The 19,286-nt window shown below is 45.5% G+C and overlaps 1 protein-coding gene across 2 annotated transcripts; it reads right to left on the bottom strand.

The window, feature by feature from the left end:
- Positions 1–1,759: 1,759 nt before the first annotated feature.
- Positions 1,760–8,570, bottom strand: GPR75 (G protein-coupled receptor 75). 2 transcript variants are annotated; one of them, XM_026108386.2, is made up of 3 exons: positions 3,915–8,570; positions 3,027–3,260; positions 1,760–2,903 (listed from the first exon to the last, which is right to left on the bottom strand). In XM_026108386.2, the coding sequence occupies exon 1, from the start codon at positions 8,336–8,338 to the stop codon at positions 6,692–6,694; it is 1,647 nt and encodes a 548-aa protein (XP_025964171.2). In that variant the 5' UTR covers positions 8,339–8,570; the 3' UTR covers positions 1,760–2,903; positions 3,027–3,260; positions 3,915–6,691. The 2 variants fall into 2 exon arrangements, with proteins under 2 accessions (XP_025964171.2, XP_025964178.2); XM_026108393.2 differs by having other exon boundaries at positions 3,027–8,570.
- Between the last annotated feature and the right edge of the window lie 10,716 nt (positions 8,571–19,286).

Below are 19,286 nucleotides of genomic sequence, written 5' to 3'. Positions count from 1 at the left end.
TGAGGCATATAACCAGATGACCAAGAAAGAGCTAGGCAAGTACGTCAGCCATGGGTAAGTGTGTGCTTTAATTAAATGCTATTGCCACAAGAAGACTATGATCATGGATTGTCTGTCAGACCCTTTCAGAAGAATGCTATTTTCTGAAGCATAAACAAGAAAATTCTGTATGATATTATTTAGATTTAGGAAAGTTTCACTTGACAAAATCAGCCTGACCCATTTCAAATGAATTTAGTGCTATGTCAGCATAGTCATGGTCATCACCTAGTGCTACTTAACTTTATTAATTGCATTAAAAGAAAATACAAAAATCCAGCTGATTTAACTTTTCCACATTCAACAAAACTCCATAGACTGCAGCAGTAAATAAACACTACATGAGAACAAACTATTTAACATAGTACAATCTGAATTGATTCATAAAATGAGCAAGCCCAAAAGACTTACTTATGTATGGAAAGTCACAGATACAGGATTGTAGAATGTCAATGTACAACGTATGGGATAGTACATTGGAAACAGACTCTAAAAAGGATTTAGCTGTCATTGGTAACGAATGGCAACAACTCTCCATGCAAAATAAGCCAAAAACTATCTTCTTTGATGCCAAAGAAGGGAAAGGTGAAACCCAAATAAGGAGATATTAGCAAAAATAATCGTTCTGCAATGTATTTTAAAAAGGTAAGATTCAGCTGGAGCACTACACACACAGTTTCACCCTCCCTGTGCTGCTTTCTAGTATAAAGAAAAAAAAAAAGCCTACATGTTACACTTAGCATGTTTGACTGTTGGAACCAGGTTTCGGCAACAGCGATTGCAATGGATGAAAGCATTTTTTTGTCTTACTAAACATGAAGCCATTTTAAACAGGAATTGATAGTGACCTGCTATTGGCATTTATTACCAATTATAACTGAATTTGGCAGTCCTGATTAACCTTACTTATACTGTATTTGATATATCCACGAAACACAGTGCTTGAAGTTGACGACAGACAAATTGCTATGCAAATCGAAGAAAGCAAGCTACATCCGTTGCACTGCAGAACAGAAGCAGTGCTTGCAAAATCCAGAAGTACTTCACTTTTGAAATTGCCTCCTTCCTCTTTGTCCCCTGGTGCTGATTCACCAGTTTTCCATCAGTACAAATAAAACACAGTAGGACTTAGCCTCCTCTACCATCTCCATTTCCTTTGCACCCAGAACCCAGAAAGGAGAGAAATCTGTGCTCTCTCTGTACTAACCCACCTTTCCTCAACAAGCGTGAAGAGTCGTGTATGCTGACTGTAGTGACAACAGATTTTCCTGTTCTTTTTTAAGTCACTGTCAGCATGGCAGCCAGCTTCATGGTGAGAGAAAGAGATGGGCTTTTTTCCCCTGGTATGCGCAGTACACACAGCCTTGTTTGAAGACATTCAGTGGCAGGGCTGTTCATGTAACCCTCTGCCCTCCCTTGACATTGGTGCAAACACACTGGTTGCACAATTGCTGCTGAAGTGCTAAATTAAAACCGATGAGGAGATGTGTCAGAATAAATGAAGGCAGCATTCACCTTACAAAAAATCTGTATTATTAAGGCAAGATACAAGCAGTTTGCCTTCCCGGAACCTAGCCTGCACTTGTAGAAAAAATAGAAATAATAGAAAAAATAATTCACCTGCAGATAGATGTTAATAATACTGAGAGAGGTGCATAAAGAGAGGAGCCCAGCTTCTGTTTAGAGTAAGTTCCACAGGAGAACCACATTCAAATGAAAATGTAGAAAAAGAATTCATTTTATTAACATTACAGGTCTGAAATACAATCCTTGATCAGCTATAGAAGCACATGGATGAACACAGCATTAACTTGTGATTGGTTTAATAAAAATTGTGTTCAACTCAGAAGACTGTAATCTGAAACTAAACTGTTCAGAATGTAACTGCTGTTTCTGTGGAGTAAGTTGCAGACTGTTAATGTCTTAGTAATTAATCCAAATTGACTCCTCTTAAATAGTAAAAAAGAAAAAAAAGCATTCAAAAGAGACAAAAGGCATACCTAGGGAATGTCCATTAAGACACCACCTTAATCTCTGCAAACCTATGCTATTATTTTAAGGTATTAAACCAACTGTTTGTTTACGTAAAACAGGAATTATTATGGACAATTGCAACAAGATGAGAAAAAGAATACAATTTTCTGCTACTGATTAAAATCCTACACAGTAGTGTTTGTTCTGTTTGATATATTTCAAATACAACTTAAGCATCAAGTTTTGCAGTTTTTCTCTTAAAAATCCAACACCAAATGCAATTATGATCAACACATTCTTAACGTTTGATGAATTCCTTATATTCAAGCCTGAATTTTCCATGCAACTGTACTAATTGTCCTTACAGCCACAGAAATATTGTTACAGAAATCCTGCTAATCTATACTTTTTTTCTATCAGTAAGCATTGCCCACAAAGCAGAGCATACATTTTCACAAAAATCTTGGTGTATTTAAATGCCCATAGTTTTGTGTGCCCAGGGTGAAACTCCCCGTGCACCCTCTTTTTGAAAGCCATACAGTACAATATATCCGTAAGCCAACATGAAGGCTTCTACAATCAGTATTCTTTAACATTTATGCCTAGAACTTTGATTCAGAGTCCTAATTAGATTAAAAAAAAAAAAACACTGGTATCCCATTAACCATGGGCGCATCTTACACAGGCAGCTTAGCTGCACTTTCTCACAAAAGACATGGTGTATTCTTCATATGGTAGTTATGGAGTGTAAAATATTCTTTGGGACACATTTCCATGAACAGAAAAGTCCAACATCCACCTGAGTCTGCCATGCACTCTTTCTGGAGCAAAAAGATACTACAGATAAATTGCTGAGTTAGCATCATCTTGATTTGCACGGTCCTAGCAGCCTGCAAGAGAATAAAATAAGATGAATGAAATGAAGGCCACATCATTTTTCTGCTTCCCAGCTTCCAACTTTACTAGGCAGATCTTCATCAGGAAGAGAAATACGGCATTTTCTTAACCCTTACCATCCTTCTCTCTCAGTTTCCGTCGTGAACACCTCTTGTTGCTCTCTATAGTCCTGCCTCACCATCCAATGGAAGTAGGTGAAAAGACAATGGTGCAAACAAGCACAACCCTTGCAGCTCAGAAGCTCTCTTTGCTTTTTATTCCCAGTGCTTCAGATGGAGGACTACTGAAGATTATTTAGGGGACAATTTTCTTAAAATCTTGCCTGCATTTACCAGCATCATTATGACACACTGCCAAATCAAAAACACAAAATGGATGATCAAAAGGATTTCAAAAGTAAAAACATTTTAAAACAAATTCCAACTCCTCCCCCAAAACAAATTCACCTCTAGCTGCCCACACATCTGGTGTATATAATCTCAGTAATGTTTTCCTCAACCTCACTTCTATTAACTCCCACAAAGAAGAGAGGTAAAAAGCAGTCATCACTTTATCTAGGACAGTATTGCATCTGTGACAGCAACCAATGCCAGAAACTTCAAAAGAAGTTAACAGTAAACATATGCTGGATAATCTGTTCCACGATGATGGGTTCATCTTAATCACAGAAAGCAAAGATTGCTTTAATTCCAAATTAATTTTAATTTAAAATTTCATATCCATTCCAAAACGTGTTGGCATTAGCTATCAGACTCCTGATATTCCTACTACCCACATAAATGTTAAAGTACCTGTTAAACCTTACTAGTCTTTTCTCAACAGTTCTGCAGCAATGAGTTCCACACTGTAAGTATGGGGTATAAGAAAAGTACATTTTATCAGTCTTGAGTTTGCCACCTTACATATTCATAAAATGCTTTCTTGTTCTTGTGTTATGGATTGGACTCCATTAACTTCAAGCCTACTTCTAAACCATTCATTATTCACATACTTTTATCACTTACTCTCTTACTCATCTCCTCTCTTCTCAGACTCTTTTCATAAAAATTATCCAACTCCTTCTTCAATCATTCTGTTGCTCCTTGTCTTAACTGGATTGCTAATTTTTTTAACCTAGCAATCATGTTTTATGTTATATTGGTTCTGTATTCAGCAGAAGAGAGTTCTGCTCTGACAAGGGGGCTAAAGGAAAAAAGAAAAGATACTACAGAAGATTACAAAGCAAGTAATTTTTATCTTATGATAACTGATACTTCAGTTTATGATTCACTTCCATGAAATTGTGGCTACATATTTGTAAAAGCCAACCCCTATTCTATTCGCTACATTCATAAACCTCCTCAGAAACGCAGTTATTTAATACAATTGACAACTTAATTCAGATACTGTTCTCTCATCTGACACTACAAACATATCAACACTTTAGAGGTATAGGAATGCAATCTGCACCAACAGTTAAGAGCAGAAAAACATTACAATGTGCTTTAAAGGGACTTCACTTCCTTTGTCTTTATAAAATATCACACAAGGGCAATAAAACCCCCTTCTATTCTAAAGCCATACCCTTCTCACTTTACTCCCACATTAATATTCAATGCAAATTACTTTTGTGACTAAGGTGAGAAAGGTAAAATCTTCTGTCATAAGATGAAGTTCACGTGATTCAAAGCAAATGCACAGTATGGAGTCATGTACACACACAGCAAAACCAAGAACTGCTTAATGCCAGATCCAGTCTAACGGACACCTTAAGCTCTCTCAAAGTACATGAAGGATCCCATCTTGCAATCATTTGTCAGGGTCCTGCCCTACACTCTTCCCAAACTGAAACTGTAATTTTCTGCTAATAATTTGTCGTTTGAGACAAAAACACAGGATCCCACATATCTTTTCCTCCAAATTAGGAGATTTGGTACTAAAGAGAAATGCAAAGACAGAAAAAACAAACAAGACAGAGATCTTTTAGTTATCTTTTATAATTACTTTAGAAAGAGCCATGATATTCATAGAGAAAAATATCTGGGCAGAGAGAAAAGACCTATCGAAATGATTTCAATTTTACATTTGTATCAGAAAGTTGTTCACATCCATTTTATTGCAAGAAAGCTGTCTTGAATTATTCAAAATTAATTAAAATTCAGTGTATTAAACAACACTCGTCACAAGTGTAATACTCTTCCAGGAAAAGCTTGAAAATAGTTAACAAACAACCTAAACCAACAACTCACATGCTGCAATGACGTGAATGGTTTCTGTTTCTAAAATAACAAATCATCTTTTTGGAATACATCACTGTAACTCTGCTAAAGATCTGACATCTTCCTAAAATGAGGCACCTAAGTCCATATTCAGGCACCAAAGTCAGCAGCACAATTATTGCAGAGATACTAAGGCTCTGATGAAGTCCACAGAAGGTGATTATGTGCTTTGAAATCTGACCACTTAAAGTGAAGATTGTTAGGAATTTAAAATAAAAAATTTGCTTCCAAATCATTGTTTCATTAGCAATTTCAACAACACGACACAATAACACAAGCTGTCACATTTATAAAAAAACTATTTAACTTATATTATTTGATCACTGTGTTGATCAACAGATAGAGTATATAAGTAGACATTAATCTTTAAATCAAATTGACATTAGATTTTTTAAAATTTTACTACATAAGAAAATCTCAAAAAAGTGTAGTCATCTTGTTACTTGGTCATTCTGTTTTTAAATATGTTAATAGCTGTCAGCTCTGCCTGTTGGGAATATCACCACTGAATCCCCCCCAAATCCACTTATATATCCACTATAAAGTCATAGACAAAAAACAACCAGCAATATGACTCTTTGTGTTTTATGTTTATGAGTTAGAAAGCTCCAGAGGTGACTGCATTACTAACGGATGTCAGTATTACAATATTGCAGTAATCGTTTATGTTCTCAAATAAAACCTATAATTAGGTATTGCACGGTTATTTGCATCAGCTGAAAAAATATTTCTCAAAACATTATTCAGGGGTATATAATGGCACCAATCCTTAAAATAAATGTACAGCAGAAATTAATAGAGATATTTCAAAGGTTTATTACAGTGCCACAATACCTCTCAAAAGTCCTTCCCTAGTAGCAATATATTGCTATTTGTAAATAGCCTAGCCCTGCTTTAGAAAGCAGAGTTTGAAACGCTAACCTAAAGTTGAAGTTTATAGAAATTTTGCCGTTTACCTCAATGGAATCAGAATTTTATCCTGGGATAGAGAAAACTTTTGTTATTACTGACACTTGCTACAACAAAATCATTTTCACCAAGTCTTTCAACTTCTGCAACGAAAATGGGTTTAAACCTAAGTATCACAGTACCAAGCATCCTCCAAATTCTTCCTTCTTGAAAATGCAGCAAGCGTGCAATTTAATGGATAATACTTTTGGCGCAGTCTCAGATAGTCTCTGAGATAGTTTGCCTCGTGACAAAATGAATGACATATTTCTAGTGTTTATTTTTTTTTACTCTTTCAGCAGTAAAAATCAGTAACAAAAACACTCTTATGTAACGATTCCGAATACAAATCTAAAATATGCGCTTTTTGACTTGCCACACAATTTCAAGAAAGTATCATGGAAGTAATATCCTAGTATTTACTTCAAATGCAAATAGCTGGATATTAACAATAATGGTATTTTTCCATTGGCACCTGTACAGCAATACTGTATCTTTGAGTTTAGAATAATTGTTAATAAAAGCAAAGAAGGGGATCCACTGAATCAGAACAGTTATCTGTGGCACACTTAAGGTTACACCGACGGTACTGGTATCTGCTTAGTTGAAGCACTATCATAATCTCGTACCAGGTCATTGGTGGTATGATAATGCATGGCAATATAGGATTTGGCAAATCCGAAAGTCGAGTTCACTGGCTGTAAGCTATTTGGGGTGCTCACTTCCTGGGAAGGGCTGCTGTTATAGATACTATAATACGGTTCGATTCGGGTGTTCATGGGCGTTGAGCTGCTCTGTGCGTAGTGCTGATGCCCGACAGAAGCCTTGGGACTCAGCACGCTTTCCTTGGAGTGACTAGGACCGCAGGCTTGGTCCACAAACTTTTTCTGAGGTTTTGGAGACAACATGTAAGCTGAATTGGTTTCGTGGTGGGATGACTTATTCCTGTTGACTTCCAGACTCCCTTTGCCCATGGCTCGAAGCCTTGTCTTCTGCTTGCAGCAGAAAAAGACAAGGGCTACATACTGCAGGCACCAGAGGACCCGCCTCCTAAGTCCAGCACTGTTGCGGGAATATATGAAAGGATTTAATCCAGATTTGAAAAATATGAGGGTAAATCCACACAGCTCAAACTGGTAGAGAACAAAGCCACCACTGCTGGACAGTATGTCCTGCACCAAAGAGATCCCCAGGGGGAGACAGCAAACTAAGACAGAAAGCACAATGACGACGCACGTCACCACTGCCCTGGAGTCTTTGGCTGCGGACAGATTCACCGCCGACACGAGCTGGAGCCTGCTGGCGGCAGGGGCCGGCAGCTGGCTGAGGGGCTTCCCGTAGCCGTGAGTCTGCACGTGCTGCGGTTTGCTGTAGCTCTGGTTCCTGTACAGGGCGGGCACAGTGCACTGCAGGCCGTTGGCAGCCCCGGCTGCAGGCGGCCCAGCAAAGGGCTGCAGACGGGAGGCGTCCACCGCGACGACGGGCGGGCACTTCCTCACCTGGGCGTTCCTTCGCAAGGCCTGAGCTATCATGACGTAGGAGATGGACACCACAACCACGCAGCAGATGAAGTCGGTCACGTAGAAGTAGAGGATGACCCTTCCCTCACCGCTGGCGAAGCTGGACATGGGGAGGCAGAGGCGGGACCTGCGGGTTTTGAGGGTGGCCAGGGTGGCCAGGGTGAAGCTGGTGGCCCACAAGAGCAGGGTGAGGAGCAGGGTGCAGGGGAAGGAGGTGGTGCAGTGGGGCTGCTTCCCCAGCACCATGCGCAGCCGGTGAAGGGCGATCACGGCCACTGTCTTGAGCGACATGATGATGAAGCCAGAGCCGGCGAGGTGGAAGGTGAAGCAGAAGGCGCTGGGGACGCCCCTGGCCGAGCCGAAGAAGAGCACGAAGGCGAACATGGGGGCGGCCACGCCGCAGAGGCACAGGTCGCAGAAGGACAGGTTGAGGATCATGAAGTCGAAGTTGGTCCGGAACTTCCTGAGCGCCGGGTCGAAGAAGGACAAGAAGACGATGAGGTTCCCGTAGGAGCCCAGGCAGAAGACGAGGGCGAGCAGGGCGGCGCAGGCCGCCAGCGTGGCCGCGTGCACCGCCTCCCGCGGCTCCCCGGGCCCGGCCGCGGCCGAGCCGTTCCCGCCCAGCGGCAGCAGCGGCGCCAGCGAGCCGGGGGGCGGCTTCTCCGCGCCCGCCGCCGCCGCCAGCCGCCCAGACACGTTCATCCTCCGCCGCCGCCGCCTCACCGCGGCCGCGGCCGGCCCATGGCGGCGCCGACCCGCCCGGACGCGGCCGCCGCGGACGCAGCCGCGCCGCTCAGCGGGGCCCCGCCGCCGCCCCCCCCGCGCCGCCCCCGCTCCCTCACGGCTGCCCCCGCCATGGCGCCGCCCGCCCCGCCATGGCGCCCGCCGCCGCCGCCGCCGCCCCGCGGGGCCGGGCCGGGCCGAGCCGCCGCCCCCCGCGCCCGCGGCAGCGTCCCCCGCCCCCCGCTGCCTCCGGCCGCCGCGGCGCCGGCGCCGCTCCGGGCGGGCGGCGAGCGGGGCCGGCGCGGCGGCGGCGGCGGCGGCGGCGGCGGCGGCGGCAGGCAGCGGTCCCGGCCGCCGTGTGCGCACAGCCGGGCAGCGCGCGCACACGCACACGCGGGAGCACGGGCACGCGCACCGCACACGTGCACCTACACAAGCCCGGGCGGGAACACACAGCCCTGCATCTGCGCATCCCCAGACATTCACACGCAGCCCTACACCTGCACACACCCCTGCACCCACCCCTGGACATCTACACCTGCATGCACACACCCTTGCACCCATATCCCTACACCTGCACACACCCCTACACCTGCACGCACACTCGGACACCTACATGCACACACCCATGCACCCACACCCAGACCCCTACACCTGCACAGACACCTATGCCTGCACACACTCCTACACCTGCACACACACACCCCTGCACCCACACATAGACACCTACAGCTGCATGGACACCTACACCTGCACGCATCCCTACACCTGCACAGACACACCCCTGCACGCACACCCAGACACCTACAGCTGCACACACCCCTACACCTGCATGCACAGCCCTGCACACACCCCTACACACACACACATCTCTGCACCCCCCTGCTCCCACATGTACCCCTGCAGCACACCTCCACACACCTCGTGCACCCCCTGCACCACACCTGCACACCCCTACACCTGCACACACCCCTACGCCACACCCCTGCACCTGCACACAGCCCTGAACCCACAGCCCCACGCACCTACCCCATGAGCCCACACACGCTGGTGCCCCGCGTGCAGCCCCTGCACACCACGTCCGTGCCCGCCACAACCCAGCCCCGTCCCCGCCAGGCACCAGGTGCCACTGACGAACGTGTCACCGGGCGCCTTGCCTGCCATGTGCCGCGCGAACAGCCAGCGGCCTGGAGCAGACGGGCACAGCTGCAGCCCGCGGCCCGCCTCGCCGAGGACCAGCACGTGCGGCCGGCCCCGCCATGGGCACCCGCGCCCCCGAACGGCTGCCGTGCCGCGCTCGAGCGCAGCGCAGGTGCGCGGGAGGCGGCTCAGGGTCGCCGCGAGCAGGCCCGGAGCGGTGCCCGCCTGGGCGCGGAGCACGGCTGCCCGAGAAACCGTGTTGTGCCGTGTCCCAGCGCAAGCTGCAAGCGTGACCTGACTCGCAGGCAGCAGCGCGGCGGTGCACATGATTTCTGGTGCAGGTTAGGGCCTGGCCAGCTAGGAAGGGCTGGGAGAGAAAAACTTGGCTGCCTTCGTCAGACGGCTGGTCGGTAGCATGGGAGGATCCCCAAGAGGCACCCAGGGTTCGCTGATGCTCCCGCGGGGACGGGAGGAGCAGGTGCTGCAGCCGCAGTATTGCTAAAGCCCCGTCTGGGACACGCTGCCTCCGTGCTCGCGTTCGGGAAGGCTGGGCTTTGGCCGAAAAAAAGCAGAGAAAAGAAGAAACATCACAGAGCGCTCACTGTAGAGGGGGCGACCTGGCGAGCTAGCGAGCAAAAGAGAAGCCAGGAAAAGATGTGTCCATCCCTCAAAAGCATGCAAAGAGAAAAGCTGCTCAAACACAGGGTTAGCCCAAGGACAAGTAAGTGCCCCTAAACTTTTCAATTTGAGCAAAGCTCTGGTACAGTCTGCAAGCAAGAGCAGCAGTGGAAAATTGTGCTTCGTAGGGATGGCAGTTGTGGGGTTTGGAGAGGGAGCTGCGCTGGGTTTGCGTCTCCGTTTCCACCAGGGGCTGCGTCTGGACTGCCTGCTTGGCAAGAGGCCGCTGCGCAAACCGCTCTAGCGCTGCCCAGGCTTGCACTGAGGGAGCTGTGCCGTTTGCTAGCGCGGTGCCAGGGGCAGCAGCAACTCAGATTTGGGGGCTGATCTGTTCCTGCCATTTCCACTGCATCTCCCCACTAATATCCCCGCAACTGCCAACGAGCACCACACACCAGGGGTGCGGGGCTGCACCGCCATTGGCGTAACGCAGGGCCAGCATCGTGCGATACGGACCCAGCTGTGCACCTCTTGCCAGGGACGCCCGGCCAGTGCTCATCCCTGAAGCGGAGAGGAAGCCGGTTAAGATGAGGTGGGGGGAGGTTTTGCTACCAGTCCTGTCCAAGCCATCCCCTCCTCAGGACACCAAGGCAATAGCCGCAAGGTCAAGGCTTGGGTGTTCCTCCATGCTGGTTTAACAGCAGCAAAACACCTGCCCAAAACCACAACTGCTGAGCATGAGAGCTCCGGGCAAAGTCCTGCATGCTATACTTTCCTCCACTTGTACTTTTGCCTTGCTTTGCAGTGAAAACTCAGTGGGGTAGGACTCCCTTTCTGCTTACTTGTCTGCTTGCAGAGGTGCAGGGTCCAGGACAAGGGATCCTCGATAGTCCCATGGTAAGAAATCATGAACGTTATTTCTTTATCTGTTTCCTGCTAGATGCTGCACACCACAAATACTGTAGTTGCCACTTAAAGCGATGGAGGGTTTTGGATGCCTCAGTACTTAACGGGATCATTTTGAAATACGCCCCCAGGTTTGGAGCCAGCGGAGGCCCCGGGTAGGCAGAGATGGGAGGGAGTTCAGTAGCACGGCCACAGAAAACGCACGCACATGGGAGGAAAGCCCTGCTTTGCCAGGCGCGGAGGGGCTTCAGAAATACGATAGAGCCAGTACTTCTGACATACATGGGGGCATTTGTCCTACACTGTATATTTGCACATATACTCATTATAGATATCTGTATGAATCCATATGTCATCTTTTTAAACCTCCACTACCCCCAACAGTAATGCCGAAGCATCGTGGTGCTTTGTATAAGCATCAAGCCCACGACGGGAGCGTTCGGTTGACAGCTGAAAGCTTGTCAGTGATAGTTGCTAGCTTATTTTTCAAAACTTTTTTTTCTAAAAATAAGTCTTTTAAAACTAATTCTTTTAGTAAACGTTAGACTCACCACAGCAGCCTGGCCTGTGAGTCCTGCACACCAAATGCTCTTCCAGTGAGTGATGAATCCAGATTTGCTCCTGGAGGCTGCTGCAGGGAAGTGCCAGCAGCCCTCAGAAAGCCGCTAGCTTTGCTTTTAAAAGAGCAAGACACTCCTGCAACCTGGGCAGTTGGAGCAGGGGGATTTGGGGATGTTTTAGGGGGCGTTATTTTTGTTTTTAAACTAGTTACATATAGAAGGGGGAAAGTCCAAAAACCAGAACATCACCTCCATGGGCTCTGGCTGCTTCAAGCCGTGTTTGCTCTCAGCTTGCCTATCGCTTTTATTTTTATTCTTGCTTCCATTTTCGTTCTCTAGTCAGGGCTAATTTTAATTCTGTGGGTGAATCCCGGCCCTACTGAGTACAAGTTGTTTTGTCACTGATGAGCTGGGATCACCCTCCTTCAATTTTCTTATTTATAAACATCGGAGGACACTGAACTGTGTGATTAAACAAGACTGATAAAATATCTGTCTCATGCAGGCGTGAATTACCTCAAAGTGATTAATGCCGAGGAACCGGTGATGATCGTGCCGTTTAAGTGAAACCAGTGTGCACACGATGCCCTCGTCCTTTCAGAGCAGATCACATGCTGCACATCGGTTGTAAGCAAGAGGCTGTGTAGCAGCCTACCTTAGTTTCACACTATGTCCAGTTTCTGAGTCCAGATTAGACTATGACTATTTCTTGTGCTGCTCAGATTAACCTTTTAGAATAATTTCTGCTGCTGTTAACGATAGCAAACATCTCTGCACAGAGGCTAGGGACAAGCAGCAGGACAGGGACTAGTGTCAGGCCTTCGCAGGTAGATTCTGTTTCTGGCTGTGCTGCCCACAAGCACTATTTGGCCAAACACTCAAACTTGGATGACCACAATTAGCCTTGTTAATTTCCCTAAATTACTAGATTAGCTGGTGGAAGCACGCACACCAGAAATACGCCTGTTAGGCATATGCCTAATAGGATTTTCTGTCAAGCCCATGTGTTTTAAAGCAGTTGACAAGACTGAGGCGCCAGTCGCTTCCATGCCTTTGAAACTGCTACCGAGATAATAAGGAATGAATTTAGGAGCCTAAGGTGTAAGGACTTAGCCATTACAAAGACTTAAATATTTTAGAACTAGGTATTTAGAAAACACAGACTTTTTTTGCTGTCTTACACTAGCAATGTGTTCAGATTGTTACTCATTTCATTAATGCAGTATTTAACAGGCCCATGAGGAGCAAGGAGCTTCTTAAACATGTTCCCCCACTATAGTTAAGAGCTTGAAACGTGGCAAAAAGCATTACCAGTGTTAGTCTAGGAGCCTTTTAAACATTTTAGTAGAAAAGTGCAAGTCCAAATATTGTTTTGGTGATTCATATTAATAAAAAGCCGCACGCTGCGGCATGCGTTCAGCTGAGCTCCTGTGAGTGTTGCAGGATGAGGCATGCACAGGAGAAGAGGAGCATTAGCGCACAGGTCTCGTCTCCGGAAGTGAGGGGATGAACCGCGGCAGAAAGCATCTCCATGGGAACACGAGGCACTGCACAATCCCCCTGCACAGGAGGCCTAAATGTCTCACTGCTCTGCCCCGCTCTGAAGAACTGCCAAAGTGGGGGCTTGGGGAAAGGAGAGCGGTGGAAGAAATTGGTTTTCCAACACAGGGCTCACAAGAGCAATGATTTTTGCAGCATCTTACACAAGATATCAGGATATAAACTCTTTCTTTGCAGCACTCTTAAGCCCTCCCTTAAACCAATTCGTAAAAAAAATCCCTCTGATTTTACTCTGATAATTGTCTGTGATTATTATATTATTGATATCATATTACTCTGGTTATTGTCTCTGATATTACCAAACTTCGCAAAGGTTTTTCAGTCCTGGACTTCCTACCGCATAGGGAGAACTTGTGTCCCCAAGACGTTATTTTCTAACACGCTGTCTAGTCTTCCAGATACTTACTGCAAGAAACTGGAAATTACTTTTGATTGTCGAAACCTGTCCCCTTCCCCCCAACCTAAGCAGCTCAGTACCTCATGATTTTAACAAAACAACTGTAGGGGACAGAAGCTGGAATAAAAAAAGTACAGGCAAATTAACCCAGAAAAACAGAAGTAAAGGCCAGGAAGAGTGGAGTATGTATTTAAAGCTTTTGTTTCTTAACAGAGGCCTTTCTGGGTGAACTCACCTCGATTTCTCACTGAATTTATTACTGATCTTACTAAATCTCTTGCTCAAATAGATTTGGGGGGTTTATTGCTGTTTTTTTCCTAAGTAAGCCAATCAAGAAAGACTGCTTCTCCTACTTCCTAGTACCCCTCATTATTCCCCAAGGAAAGTGGGTGTCCAGCTGTATCTCTAGCAGTGAAATCTGCTTGGGTAGTGCATACAAAATACCTGCCATGAAGGTATTAAGAGTTGTCGTTTATGATGTACAGCTCCTCAGACAAGCCAGCATTTTTACTACCTGGATATTCTCACCTAGCAAGATGTAGAAAATAATTAAACTGAGCAGACTGTTAAAATACATGCTAATTAACTTCAACTCCTTCCATTGTTAACTTATGAGCACGGCACAGTGCAAAATAATTAGGCATAGAAAACCTCTAAAATTTCATTAACTGTTTCACTTTCCAACAGCTTTGCCCCAGACAAACATTTTTTGGACCTTGGGATCAGTTTGCGCTGGTCCTTCATAGAGAGCCCTTCTGCGGCGGCATTTCCGCAAGCAGCAGGAACCTGGTATGAAGGGCCAGTCACTAGCTCAGATTAAAATGACAGACCTGAGGTTTTGCAGAGCACCTGCAGACTAGAAGTCTGTCTCAGACAAATGTAAACTAGGAGATCAAGCAGGGAACGTAGGCTGAACTTCCATGAGCGAAGGTTGAAAAAGACATTTAATCTAGAATTAGAAAAGGAGCGTGACCAACAAGGCTCCCTCTCCTTTCCACCCATTGAGCAATTTGCCTCTTCATGATGCTGCTAATTCTGCTAAGCACTGTGCTCTAATCCATCAGAAATCAAGGATAATTTTACTAATAATCTTTGTCGGCAACAGTCTGGGCTTTATCTGTGCTGGGAGAACTCCTGATTCAAGACTGCTTTACTGAGACCGTACAGCTACAGTCATTCTCCTTTGCCCGGTGAGAGTAGTAAGCTTTTTTTCTCTCAACTCATGGAGAGGAATTTCCCTTCTAAATGTCTTTTAATAGCTCTGAGAAGCACCTGTTGATGGAGAGAGGTGGGGGGAGAGAAAGAGAGAATATACTCAGGGCAAACAGACTAGTTCAAGGAAATGGAAGCTGCCTTGGCAAAGCAGACAGGAGCAAACAGCATGAGCAAGTCAGTGCTGACGTGTGAACCTAGTTCGCTCTCCTCACATTGGGTCCCAGCATATCTGTTCTTTTGAACCAATCTGCTTGTACTTTTTGTGCATTACCTTAAACAGCTTAGCAATATCCTCCCTCTCCTACACACAGTTTAATTTTCTTCTGTAATCAAACAACAAATTCCCTGCAATAGACTGTGAAATTACCACTGTCCTGGTGTCCCTAGAACCTGACTAGCTTAGACCTCCACAAAGTCCCTACCCCAGAGCATGGTTCCCCCCGGCCTGCAGACTGCCTCAAAATCTGGGTCCAGTTTAGGCTAACTTTCCCCTTCTTACTGGAAATCCCATTCTTCTGTGCAGCAACATGGCTATACAGTGAGTATTTTGGCATAGGGAATTCAGAAGTGTTGCCTTCCAGTTACTGTACAGTGCCAGTGAGAATGTAAACAAATTATTTGATAATTCACAGCAGGGTTGAAGCTAATATCCTGCAAGGACAACGGCCTGCAAAACTTTCTACTCATCAGTACATTTTTTTCATATCATGATTATTGTGTCTTCTACAGCACAGTGGAAAAGGAAACTTGAGTCTCAGCTGCCAGGAAGTCTGAAGCCACGGAGGAAGGTGGGAGACTGAGCAGAGTACGGGATGCTGCGGAAGCCTAACTGAAAAACCGAGGGGAGAGACATCACCCACATGTACCAAGTGCACAATGCCCAGCAGCCTGGTAAAGATGTAAAAAGGGCAGGAGAGCAGCTACATGGACATGCAAGGAGTACAGTCATGAGGTACAAGATAGGGAAAGGAACCATGGCTAGCTGTGGTGGAAGAGACCTCACCCCTGTTTACAGGGGGCTCGAGCCATGGGCAAAACAGCACAGTGCTGTTTGCTCAGGGGCCCCCAGGCCCTCTCCCTATGACACCCATGGCACCCATCCCTCCCCACCCCTCCCTGATACATCCCCTGCTCCATGTGTCCCAGCCCCGCTCCCAGCATGCCCCAGACACTTCTTGCCCTTGCTCCCCTCTTTACTCCGAGTCGCTGGGTGCACCCAGCCTCCCTCCTCAGCACCTAAGGCCGCTCTCAGTTATATCCGCCCTCTGTATCCCTGTGTCAGAGGTGATCCCTCTGCCTCCTGTGGCACAGTCGTCATGCTGGGCCCTGCTATAGCATGTCCCATGCCTCCCAAGCCCACCCACTGTGCTCTACAGCTTCCATGGATGTGGATAGGCACCTATCCTGTAATTCCTGTGCTCTCTCCGTGCTTCTCCTCACGTGCAGCAGCCCCTTCAGCCCCAGTCCACGTGCTCCCCAGCACACCTCCTGCGCACAGCAGACTAGATGCTCCGCATCAGCTGCACACCAGACCCCCCAGCTTGTGTTTTTTCTCCTGCACATCCCATGTGCCTCCATTCCTCTCAGCCCTCCCTAAATCCCTGTTCTGCCCCACAAGCACCCTCTCCTCTAACCTGATTTCTTGTTCCATTTGCATTAATACTTCCCTCGTCAAAATCCCAGATCCCAGCCTCAGATGCCTCAGCCAACCTCTTCATCTCCTTTTTTTCTCTCTACCTGCAATTTTTTATGTATACAAGGATTAGCTCAACTCATTGATAATGCAGTCCACCAATGCCAAGTCCGTGGTGCCACCCAAGAGCACAATTTAAGTCTTATTCCCCATACTCTTTTGTCATTTTCTTCTCCTTTTTCAGCAAAATAAGCTGTGATTTCAGCAGGTTTTCACATGCACAAGTATATCCACATGATTATGTAAATATGGGAGATTATTCCATCCTAAGGCTCTACCAAGATAACTACTAAACAATAAGTCACTGCAACTCAAGCAAAAAACCCATGAATTCTGAGCCTTACATCATTATCACTGTAACTGTAATTTTTAAGTCTTTGATCAGGGTAAAGACCTCAGGCGCAGGGATTATTCCATAATGGTCATGATTTAAACTAGAATTGTTTGGTGTTACCAAGCTGCCTGGGAAACTGCAAATAAATGCTTTTAGTTTTCAGTAATTTGGCTCAGCCTCTCTACAGGTATGACCTCCACTGGCCTGGTACAGTATGCTCTCTGGCAGGTTCAACCATTGTAAAGACCTGATCCAAAGAGAATAGGAGCCTTTTCATTGATATCAAAAGACTCAAGAAGAAGTCCTAAACCTCCCGTTTGTTAAAATTACCATAATCAGCATTGGAGCCACCTTCTAGTCCCTTCTTCCCTGACTGTAGTTTGATTGGCATCCTTAACTGGCCATAAGAAGAACCATTCCTCCTTGCTGAACATTGTAAAATAGCTCCTTATAACAAACAGGAGCTTAGCAACAGGTAGAGTCACAGAGTCCTGCATGAAAGTAGAGCAAAGCCACTGTGGAAGCCTGAGAACAGAGAAATGGCCCAGGGCTCTTATTCTCAGGGCTGGCCCACTTTCTTTCCTCGCTATTTCAGGCCGTATGTTGATCGCAGCAACCTCGAAGGAGCAACGTAGCCCAGCCCAAGCTGGGCTCTCTGCATTTTTCTTCTCTAAGCTCTGCGTGCTGTTTGGGATGCGCCCTTCCACCTAACACAGAAACCAGCCTGGGAACTTCTTGAAACTGTGCTGTGACAGCAGCTCTTTACCATGTAATGATGCAGATGCATACTTTATAAACATATTGTTTCAATTTCAATTAATGAAATAACTGAACAGCCAAGTCTAATTTTTAATCTTGTGACTTCACTTCTTCCTACCTCCTGATAAACAATAGAAAATGCTTAAGATAAACTATCACTAATTGCAAATTGGAGAAAGAATATATTTATTCTCACAGTACTAGTTTGATTTCAGATCCTGTGCAAAATAAAGAATTTTACACAGATCAGAAAAAGCCCTTTGTGCCCTGTTCCAAACACTCTAGAGGAATGGTCACAGGTCAGTTTGTTTTGAAGTAAGATCTGCATTCATTTCATTCAGGTCTCTCCAGGTCTAAAGTCACTAGAACTCAGATGGCTTTGTAATAGCCAAAGATCTCCTTCCTATCCTCTGAATAAGTTTTGAAATTGCACCATTCTAATAGGGCACTTTAAAAAAAAATTATGTAAAAAAAAAAAATAACATGGATAGGGAATATCTTTCTCCTTGCCTTTCTCTTCAGAAGTCACTAAACCATCTGAGCTCATACTTTGTGCTTGAGAAAGATTCTTACAGGAAGTTTTGCCTAAGTAACTGTCCTTTAGCAACTGGATAAATTACTGAAGAGAAGAAAAAAACACCTTTCCTCTTCACTTGGCAACAGGTGATAACACCAGGCCAGCACATAGTATCCTGTAAATAGATGGGATTGTCTCTTAGTATTCACAGATGGCTAAGGGAAGACAGACAGGTAAGGGAGAAGCAGATAGGAAAGGTAGTGATAATTGTTCTTGTATAGCAAATTGGAGATCAGGTGAGCTCTGACTTAGGAGACATTAGCAGCACCTTCAGAAAAGATAGATAATGGCAGGCAAGTTATAATCACTGCTTGCTAAAAGTATTTCATTCTCTCTCTTCTGGGCTAATTGTGCTTTTTTCTCCGCTCCATTCTGTATTTTTCAAGACCGCTTTGTTGATCTGCAGTCACCCACTGATAGAATGCCACCACATAAACTGGTTTATATCAGCTAGTACCACCTCCAAGTGTGAAGGCTACAGCCCACTAAAGACACTTGTAGCAACATCTGTTGTAATGAAATGCTACTGGACCTATCCAAGTTTCTGCTATTTTCATTTCCCCATGAGGTTCTTCTAGGATAGATGATCTGCATAGGTGTAATTTTGAAGCCAGACCACTTGTCAGCTACTGGTTGTGGCTGCTTCATTATATGGTTGCCAGCAGAATGCTTTCAACTTTCTCTTGGCTACCAGGAGTGATGGAAGGAGAGGATATATTAAACACACCAGGTGGAAAATGGATATGTATATGCTAGTAATTCAGCTCTCTCATTATATCACATTCTTAAGTGTAACTAGTTTACACAGAGAAGTTGAAACTGTTTTTTGGTGAGGATATGCAAACAGTTCCCCCCAACCCCATCAACAGCTGATGAAGAATGTTGTTTCATGACAGGTTAAATACTGGCCTAGCATGATTAGGGGCAGCCCGCCAAGACTTTGAACATTTAAGTTTCTAGTGGCAAAAGACCCCGCCATCCCCAAGGTAAGTGTCACTGCTGGTCACAAAGTTACTTACAAATTATTGCTAAAGTTTAAGCTTAAATTTGTACCTCATAAACCAGTTGCTACTGGGAACATCATAGAATCTATCTGCCACAAAAAAGTAAGCTTTTACAAACCAATGCTTTATACTTTGAAGAGTACTCAGCACTGACATTATTTGTG

Source organism: Dromaius novaehollandiae, chromosome 3 (assembly GCF_036370855.1).
Source record: "Dromaius novaehollandiae isolate bDroNov1 chromosome 3, bDroNov1.hap1, whole genome shotgun sequence".
NCBI lineage: Eukaryota > Metazoa > Chordata > Aves > Casuariiformes > Dromaiidae > Dromaius > Dromaius novaehollandiae.
The sequence above is the reverse complement of the archived record's forward strand: the minus strand, read 5'-3'. Positions and strand labels throughout refer to the sequence as shown.

What these genes read in the sequence shown, in the direction of transcription:
- GPR75 (XM_026108393.2), bottom strand. Translation starts at nt 8,338, where the DNA reads ATGAACGTGTCTGGGCGGCTGGCGGCGGCGGCGGGCGCGGAGAAGCCG.